This window comes from Eubalaena glacialis, chromosome X, assembly GCF_028564815.1.
Source record: "Eubalaena glacialis isolate mEubGla1 chromosome X, mEubGla1.1.hap2.+ XY, whole genome shotgun sequence".
Classification (NCBI taxonomy): Eukaryota; Metazoa; Chordata; class Mammalia; order Artiodactyla; family Balaenidae; genus Eubalaena; species Eubalaena glacialis.
Genome location: NC_083736.1, coordinates 137,017,348 through 137,041,695, shown reverse-complemented (window position 1 = coordinate 137,041,695; position 24,348 = coordinate 137,017,348). Strand labels below are relative to the sequence as shown.

Sequence of the window (24,348 nt, the reverse complement as noted above, 5' to 3'; positions counted from 1 at the left end):
CTGGCGTGTGTCCCTTCAGCGACCCAGGGGGCAGTTCCCAAGGGGGCGGGGCCAACGGCGTCTGAGGCATTCTCATCCGGGCATTCCCCAGATGCCGCAGCCGCCATCTTTGTTTTGTGCTGAAAGTCGCTAGTGACGCCCGCGGACGGCCGGGCGAGGGGAAGTGGCAAGATGGCGGCTCCCAGGGCGGAGGCGTGGAGGCGCGCTTCGGCGGCCACAGGGCTGGGGACGCCTGTGCCTGACCCGAGCGCGGCCTGACCCCAAGCCAAGCGCGCAGCGGCACCAGTCCCTCGCCGCGAGGCAGCGCGAGGTTCTTTTAAGAGGCCTCGGCCAGGAGGAGAAGCCTGCGAGGGCGGGGTGTGGGGGGAAACAGTGACGTCGCCCAACTCCGCCCCCTCGCCCGACCGCCGCCGCCGCCATGTTTAGTTGTTACTTCTTCACACAAGATGGCGGCTCCCAGGGAGGAGGCATGAGCGCCCTGCCGTTACCGCTCCTCCTGCCGTACAGTTGCCACTTCGGGGCCTAACTCTGCCTCTTTGAAGCGGCTCCTGTGGGAAGGAGTCATAAGGAGGGAAGCGAGGATCGGACGCTGCCTTGCGTTTGGTTTGCAGTGGAAGAACTGACCCAAGAGGAAGAGAATAGGGGGGAAGGGGGAGCTAGTCTCAAGATGGCGGCTCCCAGGGCGGCAGGCGCAGCCTGAGCAGCAGAGGCGGACTAAGGGGAGACGCTCGAGACCTCACGAGCCGTACGGCGCGAGCCTCCGAGCAGCCCTCGAGAACTCAAGCTCGTTTCACTGGCCTCCGGCGCGCCTCTATTCTTCATAAGTGTCGAGGCTGTTTAGGGAGCGGCCTCTGCACTAAGCGCTGGGCGGGGAAGCGGGACGGTCTCAAGATGGCGGCTCCCACAATTGTGGTCTGAGCTCCGGCGGGGCTGGGACAACCGCGGCGCTTGTGGCTCATTTCCACCCGCCCCGGAAGCCGGCCAGTGTAGGAGACTTGGGGGGTGTGGGAACCGGGCCGGGGCTCCGCCATTTCCGGCGGGGGAGGGCTACGATTGAGGAAGGGAGGAGAGAGAGGCGGCTCAAGATGGCGGCTCCCACGGCCTCCCGCTCGAGCTTATAAGTGGAAGCTTCCAGGCAAGTAGTCAGGGCGGCGGGACTCGGCGGCCTCCAGCTTCTCGGGTCTAGGCGCTCGACAGCTTCAGGAGGCTCTTAAGGAGACGTGGTGAGCGAGAAGAAGGGGAAGAGTAGAAGAGAAGGAGAATAGTTAAGATGGCGGCCTCCATGGAGCCGTTCACCGCTGTGTAGGGAACCGCTTCTCTGTGAGAGACGCCTTAGACGAAAGGGGGTGTGTGTGAGTGGAATTGGGGGCCTCCCTTCTCGCTTGGTGACTTTTTTCCACCGCGCCCTTTCCCGGAACTATGGCTTCGGCCGTGTCACCCGCCAACTCGCCAGCAGTGCTCCTGCAGCCCCGCTGGAAGCGAGTGGTGGGCTGGTCGGGTCCAGTGCCCCGGCCCCGCCACGGCCACCGCGCCGTGGCCATCAAGGAGCTCATCGTGGTGTTTGGCGGCGGCAACGAGGGGATAGTGGACGAACTGCACGTGTACAACACGGGTGAGTGCAAAGCCCGCTGGGTTCTCGGATCTTTCCCTCCTCCCTCCATCTCCTCCCTCTCCCTCCTTTTCCCTCCCTCTCTGTCCCCTTCCTTCCCTCGTTCCCTCCTCCCTCTCTCTCCTTCCTCCCTCTCCCGCCTTCTCCTCCCCTCCCCTGCAGCCCTCTCCCCCGCCTCCTATTCCCCCTCTCCGTCCGCACCGGTCTGCTACTTCTCCCCTCCGAGAGCGTTTGCTCTGCCCGGCATCTCTGCTTTCCCCTGCTCCTTTTCCCGTTCTTACACCCCTGATTCCCATGTGTTTGAGAGGCGCTTTTCATTATTGGAGAGGAACCCTGTACCCCGGCTGGTGAGGGAGCGGGGGCGGCGCCCGCGGTGGTGACTTCAGACAGACACCGTTACCCCCGCCAGGCGGGCGGATGCGTCCCTTTGGCGCAGAGTCCCACCCCCTTCCTCCCTCCTCCTGCGCCTGGTCCGCTCTTCCTCATCTCTGGTGCTCTTTCGGGAGAAATGACAACTTCTAGATTACAGATTAGGTCGCCGTCTCGGGAAAAGGGGCAGAGTTGAGCAGCCTAATCCCGGCCTGGGGGAGGGGGGCGGGTTGTGTGCTGCGCTGGGTAGCCGTCTCCTGGGGACCCACAGGTCAGACGACATTGCTGCTTCCCTCTTGCAGCGTTGACTTCTCCAGTGTTTCTCTACAGATTTCCTGTTGTCTCGATCTGGGATCCTTTGATGTAAGAGGTGAATTAATTCCAGTGGCCCCGCAGCAGGCTGAGGAGGTGCCCCTGCCCATTCTCACGCCTCCCCCAGACCCCGGGCCTGGTTGGTTGGGAGGAGCAAGGTTTGGTCATAGCTGAAGACTGCCGTACGCCTCTGTCTCCGGGTGTTGCTGCCGTGCCGGCTCGCCTTCGGCCTGTTGCCTGGTGTCCCCGCTAGGTCTCTAGGGCTTAGCTGCATCCTCCTGCGGCCCCCTCCCCCGTGGTGGCCACTTGGCCCGCTTGGCACACCTGGCGCCTCCTTGGGCCCGAGCTGCCTGTTGAATGGACGCTGGCCCGCAGGCCTGCCTGGCCCGGAGGGAGGGGCTCGGCGGGCGTTCTCGCCGGGAGCGGTGGGCCTGCGTGCCTTCCGGTCCGGTCCACAGCCTGAGAGATGAGGCGGGCCTGCGGAAAACCCCCTCCCGGCTCAGACGGCGTGCTTTCAGGAAGCTGCCCTCCGCAGCTCGGGGTCGCGTTCGGGCCAGCCGCGGCCGGGGGCCGCCTTCCAGCTCTCTCCCCCTCGCCATCTCATCTGGCGAGCTCCTTTGGCCCCAGAGCCATCCTGCCCCAGGGTTCTGGCGGTACGGTGTCCTCGGGTCTGGGCACCTCCTTCCAGCTTTGAGGTTGCTCTGGGATAAGGTGTTGGTTGGAGTGCCGAGGGTTGGAGCTGGGCTCTCGGTTGGGTGCTCCCCACCCCCGCCTCCCCCGAGGCACAGAGTTTAGTTTTCTCTGCATCTTGTAGGTTGTTGACCCTACAGAGTTGACTTTCAGAGGCTGGTGGGTTGCCGGTGACCCTTCACGTTCTGGGTCTGAGCACCTGTTGCCTCCAGTGAGGCTGGGCTGGCTGGTGGTGCTCTGTGCCAGATCAGACAGCTGCAGCGGCAGCGATCAGCCCAGTAAGGTAAGGTTGAGGGGCAGGGCTGTTTTTAGAGAGGCCGTTGGCCTGAGCAGAACCTCCTAAACTCCTCGGATCAGCTGCATTCTCGTAAGGCCTGGAGCAGGCTCCTTGGCAAGGAAAGGCAATTTTAGAAAGTAGGGCAGGGGCCTAATTACCACCAGCTCCAAAGTCCACTGCTTCTGGGGCCTCTGCGGATTCATTAGTTGATTAAAATGAATTGAGCCGTTTGGCGTTAATTCGTTCTTCGTCTGCAAGGGTGTGTTGTATAGTAGAGGATAGCCAGCCTTCCGAAGGGCTGCAGCCCTGGATTCCTCCAGGGTAGCAGTTTGGAAAGTGCCCGATGAACTCCCTCGGTGACTTGTCAGGAGAGCCGCTAGCTGACCCAGCTCCCTGGTCCTCACCGAGTGTTTGCTATTTGACAGAGCCTCGAGCTCCTGCTGTTCTCGGAGAGACAGGCTTGGTGTTGCCTCTCTCCCACCAGCCGTGGCGCAGTTGCGCAGCATCCTTAGCTGCTGCCTTGACAGCCAGCCTCCCGCTTACCTTGGTTTTGGTTTATTTATAAATTTATTTATTTATTTATCTTTGGCTGTGTTGGGTCTTCGTTGCTGCGCGCGGGCTTTCTCTAGTTGCGGTGAGCGGGGGCTACTCTTCGCTGTGGTGCGTGGGCTTCTCATTGCGGTGGCTTCTCGTTGTGGAGCACGGGCTCTAGGCACGCGGGCTTCAGTAGTTGTGGTGCACGGGCTCAGTAGCTGTGGCTCGTGGGCTCTAGAGCGCAGGTTCAGTAGTTGTGGCGCACGGGCTTAGGTGCTCCGCGGCATGTGGGATCTTCCCGGGCCAGGGATCGAACCCGTGTCCCCTGCATTGACAGGCGGATTCTCAACCACTGCGCCACCAGGGAAGTCCCTTGGTTTTGTTTTAAATGAGGTCAGAGCACACTCTCTAGTGCTTTTCCTTCTGCAAGATGAGTGCTCAGAGTGACTCGCCCTTCGGAGAGAGTTCCCCGTTGCTAAGACAAAGGGCTCCAGGGGGCATGTGCTTGCCTCGCTGTCTTGGTCAGCTCAGAGATCGGGGCGGGGGGTGGTGACGGGGCTGGGGGTGGCAGGTGTGCACTTGAAGGGTGTGTGTGAGAAAGTGTATGTCCTTCCTCTTTGGTGGCTGTGGAACACTTCACAGGCCTTTGGGAGATCTTAGGGTAACAACTGTCCTTGACCTCGGGGAATTTTATTTCAACAGCAAAGCGGATTACCCAGAGGACCCGGCCCTGACACAGTGGGGTGCGCCCTGGTGAGGGGAGGGTGTGGCTGGTTGCCAAACCAGTGGCCCAAGGCTTGTCTGCCTCAGTGGTTCTCGAATGTCTGCAACTGATACCGCCGGAAGGAGCCTTGGAAAACATCTAGTGGAACTTCCTTGTTTTTACACATGAGGAAATTGGGGTCTGAGAGGGGAAGTGACAGGTCCAGGGTCACCCTGCCGGCTGGCAGTGGAGTCAGGCAGAGTACAGGCCATCACCGAGACTGTCGGGCTGTCTCGCCCTTCAGTTAAGGGGTGCGGGCCACCACCTTGGAGACACCTCCCTGTTCCTCTGTCCCTGGAGCTAATTGGTCACTAAATTGAGCTTATCTCAAACCCGTTTCCCCTCCGTTCCGGGTCCTTCTTGCTCTCACAGTCACTTCCTGCTCGGCCCGGCTGGTTTCACTTGTCGGGAAGTCCTGTTCAGCCTTCAAGGCCCCACTCCCATGTCACCTCTTCTGAGAAGCGCGCCCCCCCCCCTCCCCGCTTCGAGCCTCAGCGAAGCAGGAAGGCAGCTGCGGGGGCGGGGGGGGCTCGGCCACCTCCTGCCTCCTGGGTACAGGCCTCCCTTCCTCGGCCCCCCTCCCAGCCGAGAGTGGCGACAAGCCCAAGCCTAGGGAGAAGGAGGGACCCGGAGGTCGGGTCACGCGCCGCCCGCCCCGCTAGATGAGCGAGAGATGATATGATTGGGGGCAGCTGCCATCTCAGGGTAGCACTGGGACTGTAGGTGACGTGAAGAGCGGCAGGTTCTGGCTTCAGACCAGAAACTGCGCCGCCTGACAGACTGCTCCTGATGGCGGTGCACAGGGCCCCTGCCCTGCCTGGAGTGTTCTAGAATGAGATCAGCCCCTCTTGGGTGCTGTAGAGTGAGCTGTCAGGACGCCACAGGTCCCTCTGGCCCGGCCCGCTGAGTCAGTGGCGGCAGGTGACGAGAGAGCTGCCGTTTCCCGTGTAGCCTCCCGGCCCTCAGGTGGGCACCTAGCAGTCACTTTAAGTTGGTGACAAGGTTCTCATCTCTGTGTGTGTGTTTGGCTCTGTGACCTCGGGTAAGTTACTTCCCCTCCTGGTCTCTGTTCCTCTGTCCACGGAGGGAGGCTCAGAGGTCTGTGTCGGCTTCTATCCGGGGAACTTGGATGAAGCTCCTTCTGGGCACCACGGGAGGCCATCTCCCCCAGTTGGGGCAGGGCTGATGGCTCCAGCCTGGAAAGCTGCTGCTCTTCTCGGTTTGTCTTTGCGCTGCGTGGGAGGACGAGGCGGAGCGCGGGGGTCTGTGTCCTGGGCGTGCGGAGCAGGCAGGGGACCTGGAGGGGGGCGCTGGGCATCCCGGAGGCCCGCTGACTGCTGAACTGAGGACAGGACCCACAGCCCACCGCAAACTGACGTGTACACTTGGGAAGCGCGAGCCGGGCGCCTTTACCTCGGGAGGTGTGGTGTGCTTTGGGGGGGGGCAGGCCTCTCTGCCCAGCTGCAGGTGGAGTCGGGTTGCCCAGCCCAGACGGGGTCAGGGACCGGGTGCGCAGTGCTGTCATGCCCCGGCAGGGGCTCTGTTCGCTCCCAGGTCCTTGCCCTGCCCACCGGACCCTGAGTCCCAATTCGCTTGCCTACGCTTGACCAAAAGTGATCGAGGGGCGTGGAATCAGGTTTGCAGTCGGCTGCCGGTTTGGGGTTTTCGGAGAGAGTGTGGTGTATGTTTTAGGCGATGGCCCTTCAAATAACATAGGACAGAAAGCACCCCTCACAAGAGGGCAGCGTTTGCCCCCCGACTTTTCCGGGAAGACCTGGCATGGCAGGCGTGGGGGCGGTGGCGCAGGAGGGGCAAGGATGCCAGGCAGAGCGGGGGGGCAGGTTGGGAGCCCCAGCCCGGCTAGAGGCGATGGGCTTTGGGCAGCTTAGCTTGCACTGACTGCTGCCACCTCTGCCCGTGTTCTGGAGCGGGGAGCGGGGAGCGGGGAGCGGGGAGCGGGGAGCGGGGTGGGCCCGGGGGAGGGCTGCTCCGGACCGTCACCCGGGAAACAGCAGTAGAGATTGATTCGTACCCCCATGGCTCTCCCCAGCCTGTACCGCGGGCTGCTCCTCCCGGCCTGCACCACTAGCTCTTTTGGCCACTTAGAGGTGCAGCCATGGGCCCCTGGACGGTATTTTGGGTGTTAGACGTTTTTTCCGCTGACCCGTAGAGTGGCGGGAGGTGGCCACATCGCCAGAAGCTGACGAATTTTCTCGGTCAGTGACTTCCTGCTTATTAAGACGACCGTGACGAGAAGCAGGGTGACCACAGGCTGTTTTGAGGTGGCCTCTGAGGCCAAGGGGTTTGGAAGATGGCTTGGATAGAGGGCTAACCCTTGGATGGTAAAAGGAGAAAGTCCCCCATCCTTGGGAAGAGAGGCACTGCCTCAGCCCCTCCTTTCTTGGACCGTATTTTGAAGGCTGGTGGATATGGGGAGGAAGAGGGGTGGAGGTCCTGGTTCTAGGGGCTCCCGAGGCGTTCTGACTTATGCTAACTTTCGTTCTCCAGCGACCAACCAGTGGTTCATCCCGGCCGTGAGAGGGGACATCCCTCCTGGATGTGCAGCCTATGGCTTCGTGTGCGATGGGACTCGCCTGCTGGTATTTGGCGGGATGGTGGAGTACGGCAAATACAGCAATGACCTCTACGAGCTCCAGGTAAGGCCCTGGTTGTTGGGGCGGGGGCGGGGGCAGGCCCCATGCCACCCAGGACCTTCTCACTCCCTTCAGGTCCCTCCCTCATCACCACCGGCCCTTCCCTGTGCGGCCAATGGCCCGGCTCATCCCCGATTTAATCACTGAGTCTTGATTTTGCAGGCAAGCCGGTGGGAGTGGAAGAGACTCAAAGCAAAGACGCCCAAAAACGGGCCCCCTCCGTGTCCTCGGCTCGGGCACAGCTTCTCCCTTGTGGGCAACAAATGTTACCTGTTTGGGGGTCTGGCCAATGATAGCGAGGACCCCAAGAACAACATTCCGAGGTGAGGCTTTGTCCTGTTCACGTAGAATCCCATGAAGGCGGGTGCTCGCCCACACACCAGCCAAGCCTGCCGTACCAAGTCCCTTTCCTTTGTGAAACAAGAGGGTGGCACTGGATGCCCTCTAAGGAGCTTTCCAGCACTGAGGTTTCTAACCCCGAGGAGGCCTCGTGGAGGAGGGCTAGGCCAGGAGGTAGAAACCCACCTTGCCTTGGGCTGGTTCCTGCTCCTCAGACCCAGTTTAGAGCTGGCGCTTTGCTTCTCAGCATCTGCTGCCTGCAGCCTTCGTGATGGGTGTTGTCCTTTCTAAAGTTTGGAGATAGTCCTGAGATGGTGCCCCCTTTTCACCCGGGAGGCCCTCATATCACGCCCAGCTTCGTGTGCAGGGCAGACTGGCACACCCCATCCGGCTCTTCCTCTTCTCGCTCTCCTCCTCTGGAGCTTCTGGTAGCCCCTCCTTCGGGGCGAAGGTAGAAGACCTTGGCGTTCGTGCAGCCTCAGCCCCCTTTGTCTCCCCAGGAGTCCACTGTTCACCCACCGAAGCCGGTGGCTTGCCGTAACTGACTGTCCTTCTCCAGGTACCTGAATGACTTATACATCCTGGAACTGCGGCCAGGCTCCGGAGTGGTAGCCTGGGACATTCCCATCACTTACGGCGTCCTTCCCCCACCCCGGGAGTCTCACACTGCAGTGGTCTACACCGAGAAAGACAACAAGAAGTCCAAGCTGGTGATCTATGGAGGGATGAGTGGCTGCAGGCTGGGGGACCTCTGGACCCTGGATATTGGTAAGATGTGGGTGCGGCGGCTCCAGTAGTGTCGGAGCGAAGCTGGTCTGCTGGGCGGCCGGCGTGGGGTGTTGAGGTGGGGCTCACGGGGAGGGGAGCGTCCCGCCTAGCCCCGTACTTGCTGCAGGGTCAGGATAGGACCCATTTGGGGCTGTCATCTTTGCCCCGAGCTTGTGGCGTTGCTTGAAGAAAGAGCAAGGCTCGGTTGGCTGAGTTGGTCTGCCGTCTTCCAGGAGAGTGAGGGGAGAGAGAAAGGCCTTTCTAGAATGGAACTGTGTAGATGAGGTAGCACCCGTCCCTGTCGACTTGTCAGTGGTCAGGCTGTGCCAGGAGCGGAGCCCCCTGGTCTGTCACAGTCAGAGGGGATGTGCAGATGCCCTTAGAGCCGTGGGGACTCCTCGGGCTGGTCGGCAGGTGGGGAAGCGGGAGCGGTTGAAAGGAGTTCAGGCTTTCGACCTGAAGAAGGCTGAGGGGAGAAGGTGGCCGACCACACATCTCTGGAGGGTTGGGTGGTCCTGTGGGGCGGCATCGGCGCTCGAAAGAAACAGTGTATTGGGAGCAGCACCCCCAGCAGCAGCGGCTCTGGAGGTGGCGGAGGTGGCGTGGGAGAGAGTGCATCTCGCGGGGAGTCGGAAGGTGCTCCCGCCGCTCCTACCCCAGCCCCAGGCGCGGTGCTGGCTCGTAGAGGGTGCTCAGTGAACGTTCAGAGGACGGTAAACACAGCTTGGGAAATGCCAGAGCCTGGTGATCGGAGGGCCTCCCATGGGCTGTAGGGAGGCCAGGTGTGGAATTCTTGCGCTGGGTCAGCACCTGCCTCCCTGCGCCTTCCCCGTGTCCGGGGCACATCCTGTGGGTCAGAGGGCCCGTGTCCGACCCGGTGTGGGTAACCTTCCCTTCCCATTGCTCTGCACAGAGACGCTGACGTGGAATAAGCCCAGCCTCAGCGGGGTGGCACCTCTTCCTCGAAGTCTCCACTCGGCTACGACCATAGGAAACAAGTGAGCAGCCAGCCACGGCTTTTCCCTTCCTCGCCCGCCCCACCCCTACCCCTACCCCCACCCCCGTGGGCTCGCAGTTTCCTTCCAGCAACCCCTAAGGCCTGAGGAGACCTCTTTCTGGCTGGGCTGGCGTTCGGCAGCCCTGTCTTTCCATTATGATCCTGGGGGACTGAGAAAAGACAGAGGGTAGAGGGGCACAGACCGTCCTCTCCGCCAGCAGCCGAGTGTTTTTGTCAATGCCAAGGTCCCAAAGTGAATATAAGAACGATGGGGACTGAGGTGAGCTTTAGGTGAGCTAAACCGAGGCTCCACATACTGGAGGTCACACAGTTCTTGTGAGGGCTGAGCCACCAAGTAGGAGAGGGCCACGTCCAGAGCTTCGTGCGTCCTGGGGAGAGCTAGAGGACCAAGTGTGTTCAGAACTTTCTGGATGGAAGAGGTGGCCTCTAGCTTGACACCTCCTCTACAATCCTCTCCTACTCTTCCCTCCCTCGTCCCAGAATGTACGTGTTTGGTGGCTGGGTGCCTCTCGTCATGGATGACGTCAAAGTGGCCACACACGAGAAGGAGTGGAAGTGTACCAACACACTGGCTTGTCTCAACCTGGGTATGGCCTCCATGGGCTTGGGCTCAGAGCGGCCTCCTCGGCCTGAAAGCTGTGTGGGGAGCGCAGGGAGCCGAGCTGCTTCTAGGCCACGCCTCTAGAGTCCGCGCGGAGTAGCCAGCGGCCCACGTGCTCTGAGGGGCGCTCCTCCTTTGCGCCTTTTGAATAGGCCCTTCCTACCCGGCGTAACCCCGCAGAGCACCCTTCCTGCCTCCTGTTGGTGCTTTCTCACCCACCCTGCAGGGACTTGGCTATATGCACGAGCGTGGCCTATAGGTTTCTTTAAAACCGAGGAAACAGGACAGCGGCCTGCTCTACGCAGCGCAGCGCCTGACCCTTGCGTTTACTCTGTCCTGGAGACTATCCCATCCCTGCAGGGCGAGTGGCCTCATTCTTTTGAATTGCTCTCGTGGTGTCAAAACTTGCACCGATGCTGCTCCGTGAGTATCCTTGCACCATTCTCGTCAAGTGCAATTGTATTCAAAGAGGAAGACCTAGAGGTAGACTTGCTTTCAGAGGGATGTTGCCGTACACACAGATGCCCCTGGCAGTGTTCGCCAGGCCGGCAAACAGTTCGCTCTTCGCTCTTCGCGGAGCCCAGTAGGCACTTGACTCTCCCCATGGGCCAGCCCCCATTCCCTCCCCTGGCTCACCCTGAGCCCTTGGCTGCACCAGCACAAACATCAAACTGCCAGGCACCTTCTGGGTTAAGTTTGCCTTAATCGGGAGTGAGGGTATGTATTTTTCCTCAGATCCTCTTGTCGCCTTTTCTGTAACTTGCGTTCCTCTTCGCCCATCTCTTTCTAGAGGCTCTTGTGTTGCTTGATGTGTGAGAAGGGAAACCTTTGGCTGTGTGTTTCACGTAGTTTTCCCAGTTTGTAGTTCGTGGTTTATCATTTTTTACGGTCTTTTTGCTATATGGAGTTGTGGTTTTTGTTTTTGTTTTTGTCTTAATTCAGTAATCTTTGATGACTTCCTGGTTTTAATTCCCCATCCCTGACAGCAAAAGGCCAAAGAGCCCTTGGGGGTTGTCTGTTCCTCTGCCCCCTGCTGACCTCCACGTCCTGCCCTCCCCAGATACCATGGCCTGGGAGACGATCCTGATGGATACGCTGGAGGACAATATTCCCCGGGCCCGCGCCGGCCACTGTGCTGTAGCCATCAACACCCGCCTGTACATTTGGAGTGGGCGTGACGGCTACCGAAAGGCCTGGAACAACCAGGTCTGCTGCAAGGACCTCTGGTACCTGGAAACGGGTAAGGCCAACTGGAGGAGAGCTGCCATGCCCGCCCTTGAAGTCTCTGCCGCCGCCTTCTCACCAGCGGTGCTCTCTTACAGAAAAACCACCGCCCCCGGCCCGGGTACAGCTGGTACGAGCCAACACCAACTCCCTGGAGGTGAGCTGGGGGGCTGTGGCAACAGCCGACAGTTATCTTCTGCAGCTCCAGAAATATGACATTCCTGCCACGGCTGCTACTGCCACCTCCCCTACACCCAATCCAGTCCCATCTGTACCTGCCAACCCTCCCAAGAGCCCTGCCCCGGCAGCAGCCGCGCCTGCTGTGCAGCCACTGACCCAAGTAGGCATCACACTCCTGCCCCAGGCCGCCGCCGCACCCCCGACCACCACCACCACCATCCAGGTCTTGCCGACGGTGCCTGGTAGCTCGATCTCCGTGCCTGCCGCGGCCAGGACTCAAGGTGAGCCAGGGGCCGGGCTCTCAAGGGCAGGATCCAGCCCACCAGGGGGTCACGTGCCTGAGTGAGGACCGCTAGACAGACGGCACACCTGGTGGCCATTAGTGCAGGCTTGTGGCCAAGTGGTGGCAGGGGACCTCGGTCCCGACCTTGGAGGCTGTCCCTGAGGGTGTCTGGAAGGGCCAGATGTGAAGTACAAGCAGGTCACAGAAGCTGTTCACCTCTGCGCCTTCTCTTGCCAGGTGTCCCTGCTGTCCTCAAAGTGACCGGTCCTCAGGCTACAACAGGAACCCCGTTGGTCACCATGCGACCTGCCAGCCAGGCTGGGAAAGCCCCCGTCACCGTGACCTCTCTTCCCGCAGGCGTGCGAATGGTCGTGCCTACGCAGAGCGCCCAGGGGACGGTGAGGAGCCGGGGCGGGGTGGGACTTCCCTGGTGGTTGGTGGCGCGCTCACGGGCTTCGAGTCCCGTTCATCCTGGACCCGTAAAGCGCTGATGGGGCGACCGCTCATCACTAACTTAAGGATTAATAAGTTCGCGCCTCACGACGACCTCCCTGCCATCTGATCTCAAGGGCCTTTTAAATGTGTATTTTCTTGTCCTGGAGCCTGAGGGGAGAATCTAGCCAGCTGGGGTTTGACTCAGCCCCATGAGGAGAGAGCTGTATCTGTCTTCGAGGTCTTTAGGAAAGATCCAGAACTACTGGCAACTCTTGCCGGCGGGTTGCTGTGCCTCGTCAGTGGTAGGAGTGCACGTCTGGGGTCAGTAGAGCAGGGCCCGGCAGTCCTGACGCTGAGAGGTGCCACTTCAGGGCGAGCCGGGCGGGTGCTGGTGAAGGCCGTGGAGCAGGGAGTGTGGTGGCCTCGGGCCTGGCACCCCCTGCGGGCTCACGCTCCCTGCGCCCGCTGCAGGTCATCGGCAGCAGCCCGCAGATGAGCGGCATGGCGGCGTTGGCAGCCGCGGCTGCTGCCACCCAGAAGATCCCTCCTTCCTCGGCACCCACGGTGCTGAGCGTCCCGGCCGGCACCACCATCGTCAAAACTGTGGCCGTGACGCCTGGCACCACCACCCTCCCAGCCACTGTGAAGGTGGCCTCCTCGCCAGTCATGGTGAGCATCCCTTGGGCCTGGTTCTCAGCCTTGGGGCCGGGGGCTTCTGGGCACGGTGATCAGACAGCGGTCACTCCTTCCGGGCTTTGGACCAACTCACAGAGGCTGTAGGTCCGTAACTGGTGTTTGCTGTGGGCTGTGGAATAAGCTGGCAGCCGTAGGGGTGTGGCAGCCTTAGGCTAGACTTGCCGGCCCAGCGTCCCTTGCTTTGCTAGAGGAAAGGTAAACCAAACTGAGCTGGGGACGCACTCACGCACGCACGCACGCACGCACGCACGCACGCATGGGGCAGGGCAGGCTAGAGTTTTGCTGTGCGCCTCCCCCCCGCCATTCCAGGCAGAGGCTGGTGCACTCTGCCCCACCCACCACTCTTCTCTGCTCCCTCCAGGTGAGCAACCCAGCCACTCGAATGCTGAAGACTGCAGCCGCCCAGGTGGGGACGTCTGTCTCCTCTGCCGCGAACACGTCCACCCGCCCCATCATCACAGTACACAAGTCGGGGACTGTGACAGTGGCCCAGCAAGCACAGGTGGTGACCACAGTGGTGGGTGGGGTCACCAAGACCATCACCCTGGTGAAGAGCCCCATCTCTGTCCCAGGAGGCAGTGCTCTGGTGAGTGATGGGTGCCAGGAGAGCCCATCCCAGGCCGTGCCCTTGACTGGTCTCTGGATCACTCTTTGTGCTCTCTCTCTTCCTTTTCAGATTTCCAATTTGGGTAAAGTGATGTCAGTGGTCCAGACCAAACCAGTTCAGACTTCTGCAGTCACAGGCCAGGCGTCTACAGGCCCGGTGACTCAGATCATCCAGGTGAGCTCGTGGGCCCCAGACTGTGACACAAGCAAGAGTGGGCGCTGGCCTGGGGTTAGAACTTGCGTCCCTGCCTAGACATGATCCCATGAGCACAGATGGCACAGAAGGTCCTGCTGCTTGGTCCTGTCACCCTTGGTCTTCAGAATGTTCTGAGCTGCTTGGGCTGCCAGGGGAGACTAGCCAGACCAGAGTCACCGTTAAACTTGCCATTCTTCTAAAAAAGGATGGATAGATAAAAAGGGTATAACTGAATCACTTAGCTGTACACCTGAAACTAACACAACGTTGTAGATCAGCTGTGTTTCAATTAAAATTTAAAAAAAAAAAAACATTTCCCATCTTGACAACGATGCCGGTTCACCTCACCCCCCCTTTGCGTGTTTTCCCCTTACAGACCAAAGGGCCCCTGCCAGCCGGGACTATCCTGAAGCTGGTGACATCAGCAGATGGGAAGCCCACCACCATCATCACTACCACACAGGCCAGCGGGGCAGGGACTAAGCCCACCATCCTGGGCATCAGCAGCGTGTCCCCCAGCACCACCAAGCCCGGCACGACCACTATCATCAAGACCATCCCCATGTCGGCCATCATCACGCAGGCGGGCGCCACGGGTAGGGGCCTCCTCCAGCGTGCTGGTGAGGGACCATGTCAGGAGGGAAAAGGCAGGCAGATGGAGGGCGGGCTGCGACACGTTTCCATTCTGGTTTTCCCCTCTTTTCCACCCTCTCCCTGCCTTTTCCTTAAGATATGTCGGGAGGTACCAGGGGTACGGCTACAGTTGGTACTTCTTTGTTTTAATCAAGGGGCAGCAGGAGTAACTGCTTGAAAGGGGGCCCAAGAGAAATGGGACCCGGCAGCAGGCCCGGGTGGGAGGCCGGCGCTGTCCCTCGTGGCCCGGCCTGAAGGCAGGCTGCCTCCCTCTCCTCCAGGTGTGACCAGCAGTCCCGGCATCAAGTCCCCCATCACCATTATCACCACCAAGGTTATGACTTCCGGAACTGGAGCCCCCGCCAAAATCATCACTGCTGTTCCCAAAATCGCCACTGGCCACGGGCAGCAAGGAGTGACCCAGGTGCGGTGTGCCTGGCCCTCTCCTCACCCCAGGGTCCAGTCCGGGAGCCCAGCAGGCCACGTGGGTCTTCCCGTGGGGCCTGGGAGGACCAGCGCAGGGTCTGGCCAGCCCGCACGTGACGTGGGGCTGCTTTCCTCTGGCATCCCAGGTGGTGCTGAAGGGCGCCCCCGGCCAGCCGGGCACCATCCTCCGCACCGTGCCCATGGGCGGCGTCCGCCTGGTCACCCCCGTTACCGTCTCCGCTGTCAAGCCGGCTGTCACCACGTTGGTCGTGAAGGGCACAACAGGTGTGTAGGCCGCGGGGGAAGTGGGGCAGAGTCGGGCTGTGCCCCGGCCCCGCGTGCCCAGGGAGAAAAGCTGCCGGGAAGGTGGCGCCAACAGCAGGCTTCCTCCCACATCCCACCCCCGCCTCCCTCCCTGCCTTCAGGCGTCACGACCCTAGGCACCGTGACAGGCACCGTGTCCACCAGCCTCGCCGGGGCCGGGGGCCACAGCACCAGCGCCTCCCTGGCCACACCCATCACCACCTTGGGCACCATCGCCACCCTCTCGAGCCAGGTGATCAACCCCACTGCCATCACCGTGTCGGCGGCGCAGACCACGCTGACGGCGGCCGGCGGGCTCACCACCCCCACCATCACCATGCAGGTAGAGCGGCCGGGAGAGCACGTGAAAACGCGGGCCCAGCCTGAGGGTTCCGGTCTCCACGTTGGGGCCATCCTCTCCAGGCTTCCTTCTGCTGCCATGTGCAGCTGGGTCCTTTTTTTCCCTCCCGTGTGTGGCACCCGTAGGACGGTTTCCCTGTAGCCACGTAATCGCGATTCTTCAGTCACCGTCTGATAGCGTGTTGTGCTGAGAAAATATATTTCAGCCATTTTTAGTTTTTGAGCGCTAGGCTTTTTCTTTCGTGATACTGTAGAGGGTACGACAATTCATTTTGGGGTGCATATAGCATCTTTCTTTTCGTACGTTGTAAGCTGAATTCCTGGTGAAGTGGTGAAGCGTCTGTGGCTGGCCTTGGTACAGCCTGGGGTCAGCAGGGTTCCCAGCCTGGGCCTTGCCCCCGCCCAGCCCCTTCCCAGTCCCTGTGGCCCTTGAGGTGACGCAGTACCTCTTCCTTGGTCCCTGAGAGAGTCAGTGTCTTGGGGTCAGAGGGTGAGCAGGTCCCGGATTTGCCAGCTTTGTTGCTTTAGGAGCCAAGTTGGTGGTCCCGGCCAGCATAGGGGATGCTGCACTAATTCCCCATCTGGCCTCTCGCCCAGCCTGTCTCCCAGCCTACCCAGGTGACTCTGATCACAGCGCCCAGCGGGGTCGAGGCCCAGCCTGTGCACGACCTCCCCGTGTCCATTCTGGCCTCGCCTACTACAGAACAGCCCACGGCCACGGTCACCATCGCTGACTCAGGCCAGGGTGACGTGCAGCCCGGCACTGTGACACTGGTGTGCTCCAACCCGCCCTGCGAGACCCACGAGACGGGCACCACCAACACGGCCACCACCACCGTCGTGGCTAATCTCGGGGGGCACCCGCAGCCCACCCAAGTGCAGTTTGTCTGCGACAGACAAGAGGCAGCTGCTTCTCTCGTGAGCTCCACAGTGGGCCAGCAGAACGGCAGCGTGGTTCGCGTCTGTTCCAACCCGCCGTGCGAGACCCACGACACGGGCACCACCAACACGGCCACCACCGCCACCTCCAACATGGCTGGGCAGCACGGCTGCTCCAACCCGCCGTGTGAGACCCACGAGACGGGCACCACCAGCACAGCCACCACCGCCATGTCGGGCATCGGAGCCGGGCAGCGGCGAGACGTCCGGTACACCTGTGTGGCAAGCACCGTGCCCGCCGTGGTCCGGGTCAGCATGGCTGCCGGGGCGTCAGAGGGAGTCCAGGGCTCTGTCAAGCCCTCGTGCCAAACCCGCCAGACGAGCGCGACCAGCACCACCATGACTGTGATGGCCACTGGGGCCCCGTGCTCAGCTGGCCCGCTCTTCAGACCAAGCCTGGCCCTGGAGGCTGGCGGCCGTGGCGCCACGCTCGTGCAGCTGGGCCCTGTGAGCACCCAGGTCAGGCCTGGTGGTGAGGGTGGCCCCCTAGCTGGCCTGGGCCCGCTGGTGTCCGTGGGGCGCCAGCCGGAGGTGCATCACGCCCACACGACGTACACCGCCACCACGGCCCGCTCTACTGTGGGTGCCGGGGAACCCAGTGAGGTGCAGGGGATGCCCGCGCTTGGGTACGAGAGCTCGCCCGGCGCCGCTGTGACTGCGAAGGCCCTGGAGGCGCTGCTGTGCTCCTCGGCCACCGTGACGCAGGTCTGCTCCAACCCCCCGTGCGAGACCCACGAGACGGGCACCACCCCTACGCCCACCACCGCCACGTCCACCGGGGGTGCGGGCCAGCCAGAGGGTGGGCAGCAGCCCCCCGCCGGCCGCCCCTGTGAGACGCACCAGACGGCTTCCACCGGTACCACCATGTCAGTCAGCATGGGCGCCCTGCTCCCCGACGCCACGCCCTCCCACAGAACCCTGGAGTCCGGCTTGGAGGGGGCGGCACCGCCCACAGTTACCCCCCAGGCTGGAGCTTCGTTGCTGGCTCCTTTCCCGACGCAGAGGGTGTGCTCCAACCCCCCCTGTGAGACCCACGAGACAGGCACCACGCACACGGCCACCACTGTCACCTCCAACATGAGTTCCAACCAAGGTAGGTGGACGCAGCCAGCCTGGCACCCGTGCTCCCCGGGGCCCAGGCCCCAGCGAGAGGCCCTCGGTTTGATTCCGCGGAGCTCGGTTTACTAGCCTGGGCGGGTCCTCTGGGCAATGGTGTCCCCTGCTGGCAGAGCTGGGTGGAAACCCTGCTGGAGGGGGGCCTGTCACCCCGCTTTCCGCTTGCCCCCCGCAGACCCCCCGCCGCCTCCCAGCGACCAGGGAGAGGTGGAGAGCACCCAGGGCGACGGCGTGAACATCCCCAGTTCCAGTCCCATCACGACAACGGTGTCCTCCACGCTGACACGGGCCGTGACCACTGTGACACAGTCCACACCGGTCCCGGGCCCTTCGGTGCCGGTAAGAGCCCCCGGAGGGCCCCCCTCTGCCTGCCTCCCTGCCGCCCGCCGCACTTTGGGCCCGCGCTGTTCCAGGATTGGACACCAGGTGTCGCTCTCGCTCCAGGCACGCGCCACTCCTGGTTCCTTTTCCAGACCATAGAAGGGCAGCCTCGTGCCTGACAAGGCAGGGCGCAGGAGGCCCCCAGGCTTGGTGGGTGTCTCGTGGGCGCTTTTCTTTCTGTAGCTGTTTCCTATGGCTTGTTACTCGGCTGTCGCCTGTAAGAGTGGCACAGCGGGAGTCTGAGGGCCCCTTTGGCGAGGCCGGGAGACCTCTGTGAGGATGGGGTAAAATTGGCCGGCAGGTCGAGGGTCTGTACTCCTCTTGCCACGCCCCCCGCTGCTCAGTGACCTACCGCCCCTGCTCATCAGATGGGGTCGTGGCGGCCCCTGGGGAACGCAAATCCTGGCCCACAGGGAAAAGAGGAAGGTCTGCCTGGTTCTGGCCTCCCGCTCCTCCCCTCTGACAGGGGCTTCTCTCCCTTTCTAGAAGATCTCATCAGTGACCGAGACTACCCCAGGGGCTCTGACCACCGAAGTCCCCATCCCGGCCACGATAACAGTGACCATAGCCAACACAGAAACTTCTGACATGCCCTTCTCTGCTGTTGACATCCTGCAGCCCCCAGAGGAGCTCCAGGCCTCGCCAGGGCCTCGCCAGCAGCTTCCGCCACGGCAACTCCTGCAGCCTGCCTCCGCACCCCTGATGGGGGAGTCCGCCGAGGTCCTGTCAGCCTCCCAGGCCCCCGAGCTCCAGGCCGCCGTGGATCTGAGCAGTACAGGGGACCCGTCTTCAGGCCAGGAGCCTGCCAGCTCAGCCATGGTAGCCACTGTGGTGGTCCAGCCGCCCCCGCCCACGCAGTCCGAAGTAGACCAGTTGTCACTGCCCCAAGAGCTGATGGCCGAGGCCCAGGCGGGCACCACCACCCTCATGGTAACGGGGCTCACACCCGAGGAGCTGGCGGTCACTGCTGCCGCTGAAGCGGCCGCCCAGGCCGCGGCCACAGAGGAAGCCCAGGCCCTGGCCATCCAGGCCGTGCTCCAGGCCGCGCAGCAGGCCGTCATGGGTAGGTGCTGGGGGCACGGTAGGTGGCTCACCCCACTGTCTTTGGTTAAGTGTAGGTGGGAGCCCCGAGGGGAAGACGGACTCCTCGGGAGGAGTGAGGAACCGGGGTTCCGGAGCCTCCCTGCTGGCAGCCCTGGCTGGCAGGCCCCGGTGACAGGCAGCCTGGGAAGAGGAGGCTTGTCTTCCGCCAGGGCAACGGGGCGGGCAGGCTGACTTGGGTGCCCAGGAAGGAAGCGGGGCTTCTCGGGTGGGGGAGGGCAGGGGAGAGGTGGGCCGGAGACGAGGGCTGAGAGACAGGCTCCGGGAGGACGGTGGCTGTGGGCAGCCGGGGCTGGGCTCTCCCGCCTGCCGCTCCTCCTAAGTAGAAGTCGTCTCCACCTGGAGCAGGCACCGGGGAGCCCATGGACACGTCGGAGGCGGCGGCCGCTGTGACGCAGGCGGAGCTGAGCCACTTGTCAGCCGAGGGCCAGGAGGGCCAGGCCACCACCATCCCCATCGTGCTGACACAGCAGGAGCTGGCCGCCCTGGTGCAGCAGCAGCAGCTCCAGGAGGCGCAGGCGCAGCAGCAGCAGCACCACCTCCCCACGGAGGCGCTGGCCCCCGCCGACAGCCTCAACGACCCGGCCATCGAGAGCAACTGCCTCGGCGAGCTGGCCGGGGCTGCGCCCAGCACCGTGGCCCTGCTGCCCTCCACGGCCACTGACAGTGAGTGGGCCCCGCTCCCCCGGGGAACTCGGTTGATTGCGGAAGAAAGTCTCGGGGCGGGGGGGGGGGCTGGTCCCGGGCCCCTCCGTGCAGAGGCGGGCGTGTCCTCTAGCCTGAGGGAAGGGCTCCCACGCAAAAGCCAGGTCTCCGGGGCCTTTCCTGTTGATGCCGTCTTTACTCCCAGGCCTGGCTCCGTCCAACACGTTTGTGGCCCCCCAGCCAGTCGTGGTCGCCAGTCCCGCGAAGCTGCAGGCCGCGGCTACCCTGACGGAAGTGGCCAATGGCATCGAGTCCCTGGGCGTAGTGAGTCTGGAGTGACGGGGACTCGGGGGTGGGGTGCAGCATCTGGGCCCCGAGGGTGGAGGGCCTGATCTCTTCTCCCCTCTCTGACTTCCAGAAGCCAGACCTACCACCCCCGCCCAGCAAAGCCCCCGTGAAGAAAGAGAACCAGTGGTTTGATGTGGGGGTCATTAAAGGCACCAACGTAATGGTGACACACTATTTCCTGCCACCCGACGACGCTGCCCCGTCGGATGTAAGTGTCCCCGCGAGCTGAGACCCCCGAGTGGGTAGGGATTTATGAAGCTCCCCGGGGGCATGCCTGTCTTAGGGCTGCCCCCTCTCTCTCCCTGCGACCCCTGAAGCGGCAGTGAAGCCCAGCCCCGGCCCACCTTACCCTGTCCCCCGCCTTGTCGTGAAGGGGCTGCCGTGGCTGCCCTTTCCCCGGCCCACCCACCCCACCGTGTGGACCTGCATCGTCCCCAGGGTAGAAAACTCCTCTGCTGGCCCCAGAGCCACGCTCCAGCAGCCCTCTCACGTCACTTCCGTCTCTCCCTTCCCGTTCGCTCGGCCTCTTCCCGCAGGACGACTCGGGCACGGTGCCCGACTACAACCAGCTGAAGAAGCAGGAGCTGCAGCCTGGCACTGCCTACAAGTTCCGCGTCGCCGGGATCAACGCCTGCGGCCGGGGGCCCTTCAGCGAGATCTCAGCCTTTAAGACGTGTCTGCCTGGCTTCCCGGGGGCCCCCTGTGCCATTAAAATCAGCAAAGTGAGTCTCGCCGTTGGATCAGCCTCTGTCCTCGGCTAAGTCCGTGCACTCGGCGCTCTCTTCTGTGCTGGCCCGGGCGGGGGTGACTCGGGAGGGGGCCCCAAGGTGTGGGCAGAGCCAGCTGGCTCTGGGGTGAGGCTTCTGGTCCTGGCTCTGTCAGCGACTGCCAGGGAGACGAGGGCAAGCTCCTCCCCGTGCCCCAGCCGCCGCCTCCCCCTTTTGACACACCGTGTGCTGTGCTCCACGCGCTCTTTCCTCTAATCCTTAAGCCCCCACGAGGAGACTGAGGCACCAAGACGCTGAACGACGAGCCATACGTTAGGTGGCAGAGCAGGGCTAGGACGGCCGTTCGGAGTCCCGTTCGTTTTATTGTGCCGTTGCGTCTGGCTGCCTTCCAGGTGGGGGCAGAAGAAGCCGTCTCTTTGGAGCTCCTCGAACTCTGCTCTGAAATAGCTTTGTTGTGTTAGGAGGAGGGGTGAAGTATGAGCGCTCAGTTCCGGAGGCTTCGAAGCATTCTAGGCCCTCTGTACCCAGGCGGGTGGGGTGGGAGTAAGTCACGAAGGCCGGAGATGGCCCAGCTTGGTCTCTGCCCCCTCGGTTCCAGAGTCCAGACGGCGCTCACCTCACCTGGGAGCCGCCCTCTGTGACCTCCGGCAAGATCATCGAGTACTCGGTGTACCTGGCCATCCAGAGCTCGCAGGCTGGGGGCGAGCCCAAGAGCTCCACCCCGGCGCAGCTGGCCTTCATGCGGGTGTACTGTGGGCCCAGCCCCTCCTGCCTCGTGCAGTCCTCCAGCCTCTCCAACGCCCACATCGACTACACCACCAAGCCCGCCATCATCTTCCGCATCGCTGCCCGCAACGAGAAGGGCTACGGCCCAGCCACCCAAGTCAGGTGGTTACAAGGTGGGTGTTGTTCATTGGGCTCCTTCGGGCAGCTCTAGGGAGAGGTTGCGGGGAGGCGGGGGAAAGCCCCACGAGCGTCGCCGGGACCACCCGGCTCCAAGCTGGACTTGGGGGCTTTATATTCTGGGGCGGGTGATGGCCTAGGGCCCTGGGGCGGTGTCTCGGAGTGGAGGGTTACTCGCCTCCTCTGCGGGTGCAGAGAAAGCTGCTCGGGGCGGGAAGGGCTGCCGGGACCTGCAGCAGGAGGGGACCTGCAGCAGGAGGCACGGGGTGGGGAGCCGAGGCCTCGGGCTGCTCCGTCAGAGTTTGCGCGGGGTTGGGGGGGCCACGGGCGGCGTCCCCGCTCTCGTCCCCTCAGCTGCGCCACTGGAGTCGTCTCACCTCCCTTGCTGAGCTGCTCGCTCACTGTTGCCTCTTTCCTTTAAGAAACCAGTAAAGACAGCTCTGGCGCCAAGCCGGCCAGCAAGCGGCCCATGTCCTCTCCAGAAATGTAAGCGGGGAGTGCCTTTCAGGAGCCTTCTGAGGCCAGGGGTAGGCGGATCCCGGGAGGAAGGAGCGGTGGGGACGGTAGGGCCCGGCTTCTCCTTAAGCGAGGGGGGCTGCTTAACCGGGCACGACGCCCCGCTAGGGCCCAGCCGGAGCCCCCGATGAGTCCCGCTCGCTTCGCCGTCAGGACCCACGCTGACGCTTTCGCTTTGCCTTTGCCTCCCGTCTCCCAAGGAAATCTGCTCCAAAGAAATCGAAGGCAGACGGTCAGTGAGAGGCAGCTGCCCTGCGCCTGGCTGCTTCTCCAGACCCCCCTCTGCTTCAGGACCGCCACCCGCCCGGGCCTGCCCGCCCCACCCATCCGGCGCTCACTTCGCCCTCACGAGCCGCCAGCGGCTGCCATTCTCTCTCCCTCTCTCTCTCTCTCTCTCTCTCTGTTTTAAAAATAATCTTGAGAAAGCACATTTTACCATTGCTGTGGGGAGGAAGCAGAAGGCAGATGTGGAAGAGCCCCCCTTCCTCTCCCCGCCCAGCGCCTGCCAGGGGACCAAGGCCCCAGGAGTGGGGGGTGGGCGTGGAAGCCGAGGAGGGGTGCCCCCCGGGCCCCTTCCCCCGCCTCCGCACCCTGAATTGGGTGTCTGTCTGGTTCTGTTGCATCTTCCGTTAGTGTTGCCCGCCACCTAACGCGCGCCCGCCCCTCCGCTTCCCCCACCCCGCCCTGCCTGGCACTCCCGTGGGAAGCCGACACGTTTTCTCAGAGGCCTTCGTACACCCACCTCTTTCTCCCTTCCCTCTTCTTTCCCATTTGAAAACAGAGAAGAAAGAAAGAAAAAAAAAGAGGTGGAGAAGGAACCCCGTGGTGGCCTGAGCAGTGCTCTGTGAAAACCTCCCGACTCCCAGTTGGGGCGTAGAGTAGCCGCCCACGGACCTGGCTTCGGCCTCTCTGGGGTTGGGGCTGGGGGCCACATCACCGACTGCTGCATTTGTTGTATTTTTTTTAAGTTGAAATTGACGGAGTTAACATTTTTATTGTAATTTTAGCCTTAGCGTGTGGGGTTTTGTCCCTTTTTTTTGTTGTTGTTGTTGTTGTTAGCTGTGTACAGAATGTGTATCTTTTTTTTTTCCCCCCTTTTTTTTAAACTCTTTTTCTCCTTGGCTAAGCCTTGGCAGGGATCTTTCTGGAGGAGAATCTGGGGCAGCCAGGGTAGGAGAGGCATGGAATCTCCCCTGTGGGCCTGGTGTTTGCTGCCCAGCCGGGTTTCCTCTTTCTGGCCCCTGCCCTCTGCCCCTCTGCCCCTCTGCCCCTCTGCCTGTCCCCAGGCCTCTGGGACAAAGGAGGGTGAGCTGTCAAACCTCCCTCCCCACGGGCAGTTGCTCCACACCTAGAGGCTTGAGCTTGAGAGTCCGCTAGAGTCCGAGGTCAGTCAGGTTGCTGAGGAGGATGGTGTGGGGGTGGGGGCCGCGGCCTGACACCCAGCCCTGGGTTCACAGCACTCTCCACGACCCCCAGGCTCGCTCCCTGGCATGACTGCTTAGAGCATCCAACACCCACAACTGCCGCTTCCTGCAGCCGCCCTCTCTCGGCAAAGCTGGTGCATGATGGAGGGGAACTTGGCCTCAGAGGCAGCCTGGGAGGGCAAGTTGTGTGGTGCCACCGATTCTGTGAATTTGGGGACAGTGCAGTCCCCGAGCTGGGCCCATCCTCCTAGGGCCAGGCTTGGTGGGCTTGGGGCTCTGCTTGGAATGGCTAGTGACAGCTTGCTGCCCCATGCCCAAGCTTTAGGCAACGAGTGAGACTTGCAGGCGGGTCGCACAGAAGGATTTGAAATGACCAGCCGGTCTCTTCAAAACCCCTTTGCCCTGGAGACGCAGCTGTGGCCGGGGGGACCCCAGCCTCTGCAAACCCCCACCCCTGGCCCACGCCCTCTGGGGCCTCTGATTTGTTGTATTATAGTATATTTCGCTGTGGAAAACGTCATGTTTAGTCACCTTGGAGCCCACCGCCTGGTCCCATTGTTTCCCCCATCCCTATTCCCGAGCACCCGTTGATCTCTCGTTTCTGGAAACAGTAAGCTCGTTCACCTATTGTAGAGTAACCCCCGTGACTCAATATTACCATAGTGCGATGTCGTTTTGTGCTATTTTGAACAATTAAAAGACTTTTTTTGAAATAACCACCTGCCGTCTTGCTGTGTCTGGGGCTCCCGCAGGAGGATGCCTGAGGTGGGAAGTTGGGCCCCACAGGGCTCACCAAAACCCTCAGGGAGCCTCTTGTTCGCAGGGCCTGCCGCGAGCGGGATTCTGCTTCCCCGTTGGCTCCCGTGTTTCAGAGTTCCGTGGGCTGTGGCCTTGGCACTGAGCTGGACTAGGGCCAGGTTGCCCACAGAAGACCCCATGATGGCGGCCAGAGCGCAGGCCGCAGGCCACAG

At 62.3% G+C, this 24,348-nt stretch overlaps 1 protein-coding gene across 4 annotated transcripts; it reads left to right on the top strand.

Moving 5' to 3' along the window:
- Positions 1 to 163: 163 nt before the first annotated feature.
- HCFC1 (host cell factor C1) lies at positions 164 to 24,093 on the top strand. Of its 4 annotated transcripts, none has more exons than XM_061179422.1 (26): positions 164 to 1,612; positions 7,063 to 7,211; positions 7,371 to 7,531; positions 8,107 to 8,315; positions 9,229 to 9,313; positions 9,814 to 9,920; positions 10,995 to 11,174; positions 11,257 to 11,619; positions 11,859 to 12,019; positions 12,528 to 12,725; positions 13,114 to 13,338; positions 13,429 to 13,533; positions 13,931 to 14,150; positions 14,469 to 14,611; positions 14,760 to 14,898; positions 15,039 to 15,259; positions 15,874 to 17,308; positions 17,507 to 17,670; positions 18,331 to 18,775; positions 19,162 to 19,479; positions 19,664 to 19,782; positions 19,877 to 20,014; positions 20,343 to 20,528; positions 21,133 to 21,433; positions 21,860 to 21,923; positions 22,154 to 24,093. In XM_061179422.1, the coding sequence occupies exons 1-26, from the start codon at positions 1,420 to 1,422 to the stop codon at positions 22,191 to 22,193; spliced, it is 6,069 nt and encodes a 2,022-aa protein (XP_061035405.1). In that variant the 5' UTR covers positions 164 to 1,419; the 3' UTR covers positions 22,194 to 24,093. The 4 variants fall into 4 exon arrangements, with proteins under 4 accessions (XP_061035405.1, XP_061035404.1, XP_061035403.1 ...); XM_061179421.1 differs by having other exon boundaries at positions 19,159 to 19,479; XM_061179420.1 differs by having other exon boundaries at positions 18,199 to 18,775; positions 19,159 to 19,479.
- The last annotated feature ends 255 nt before the right edge of the window (positions 24,094 to 24,348 follow it).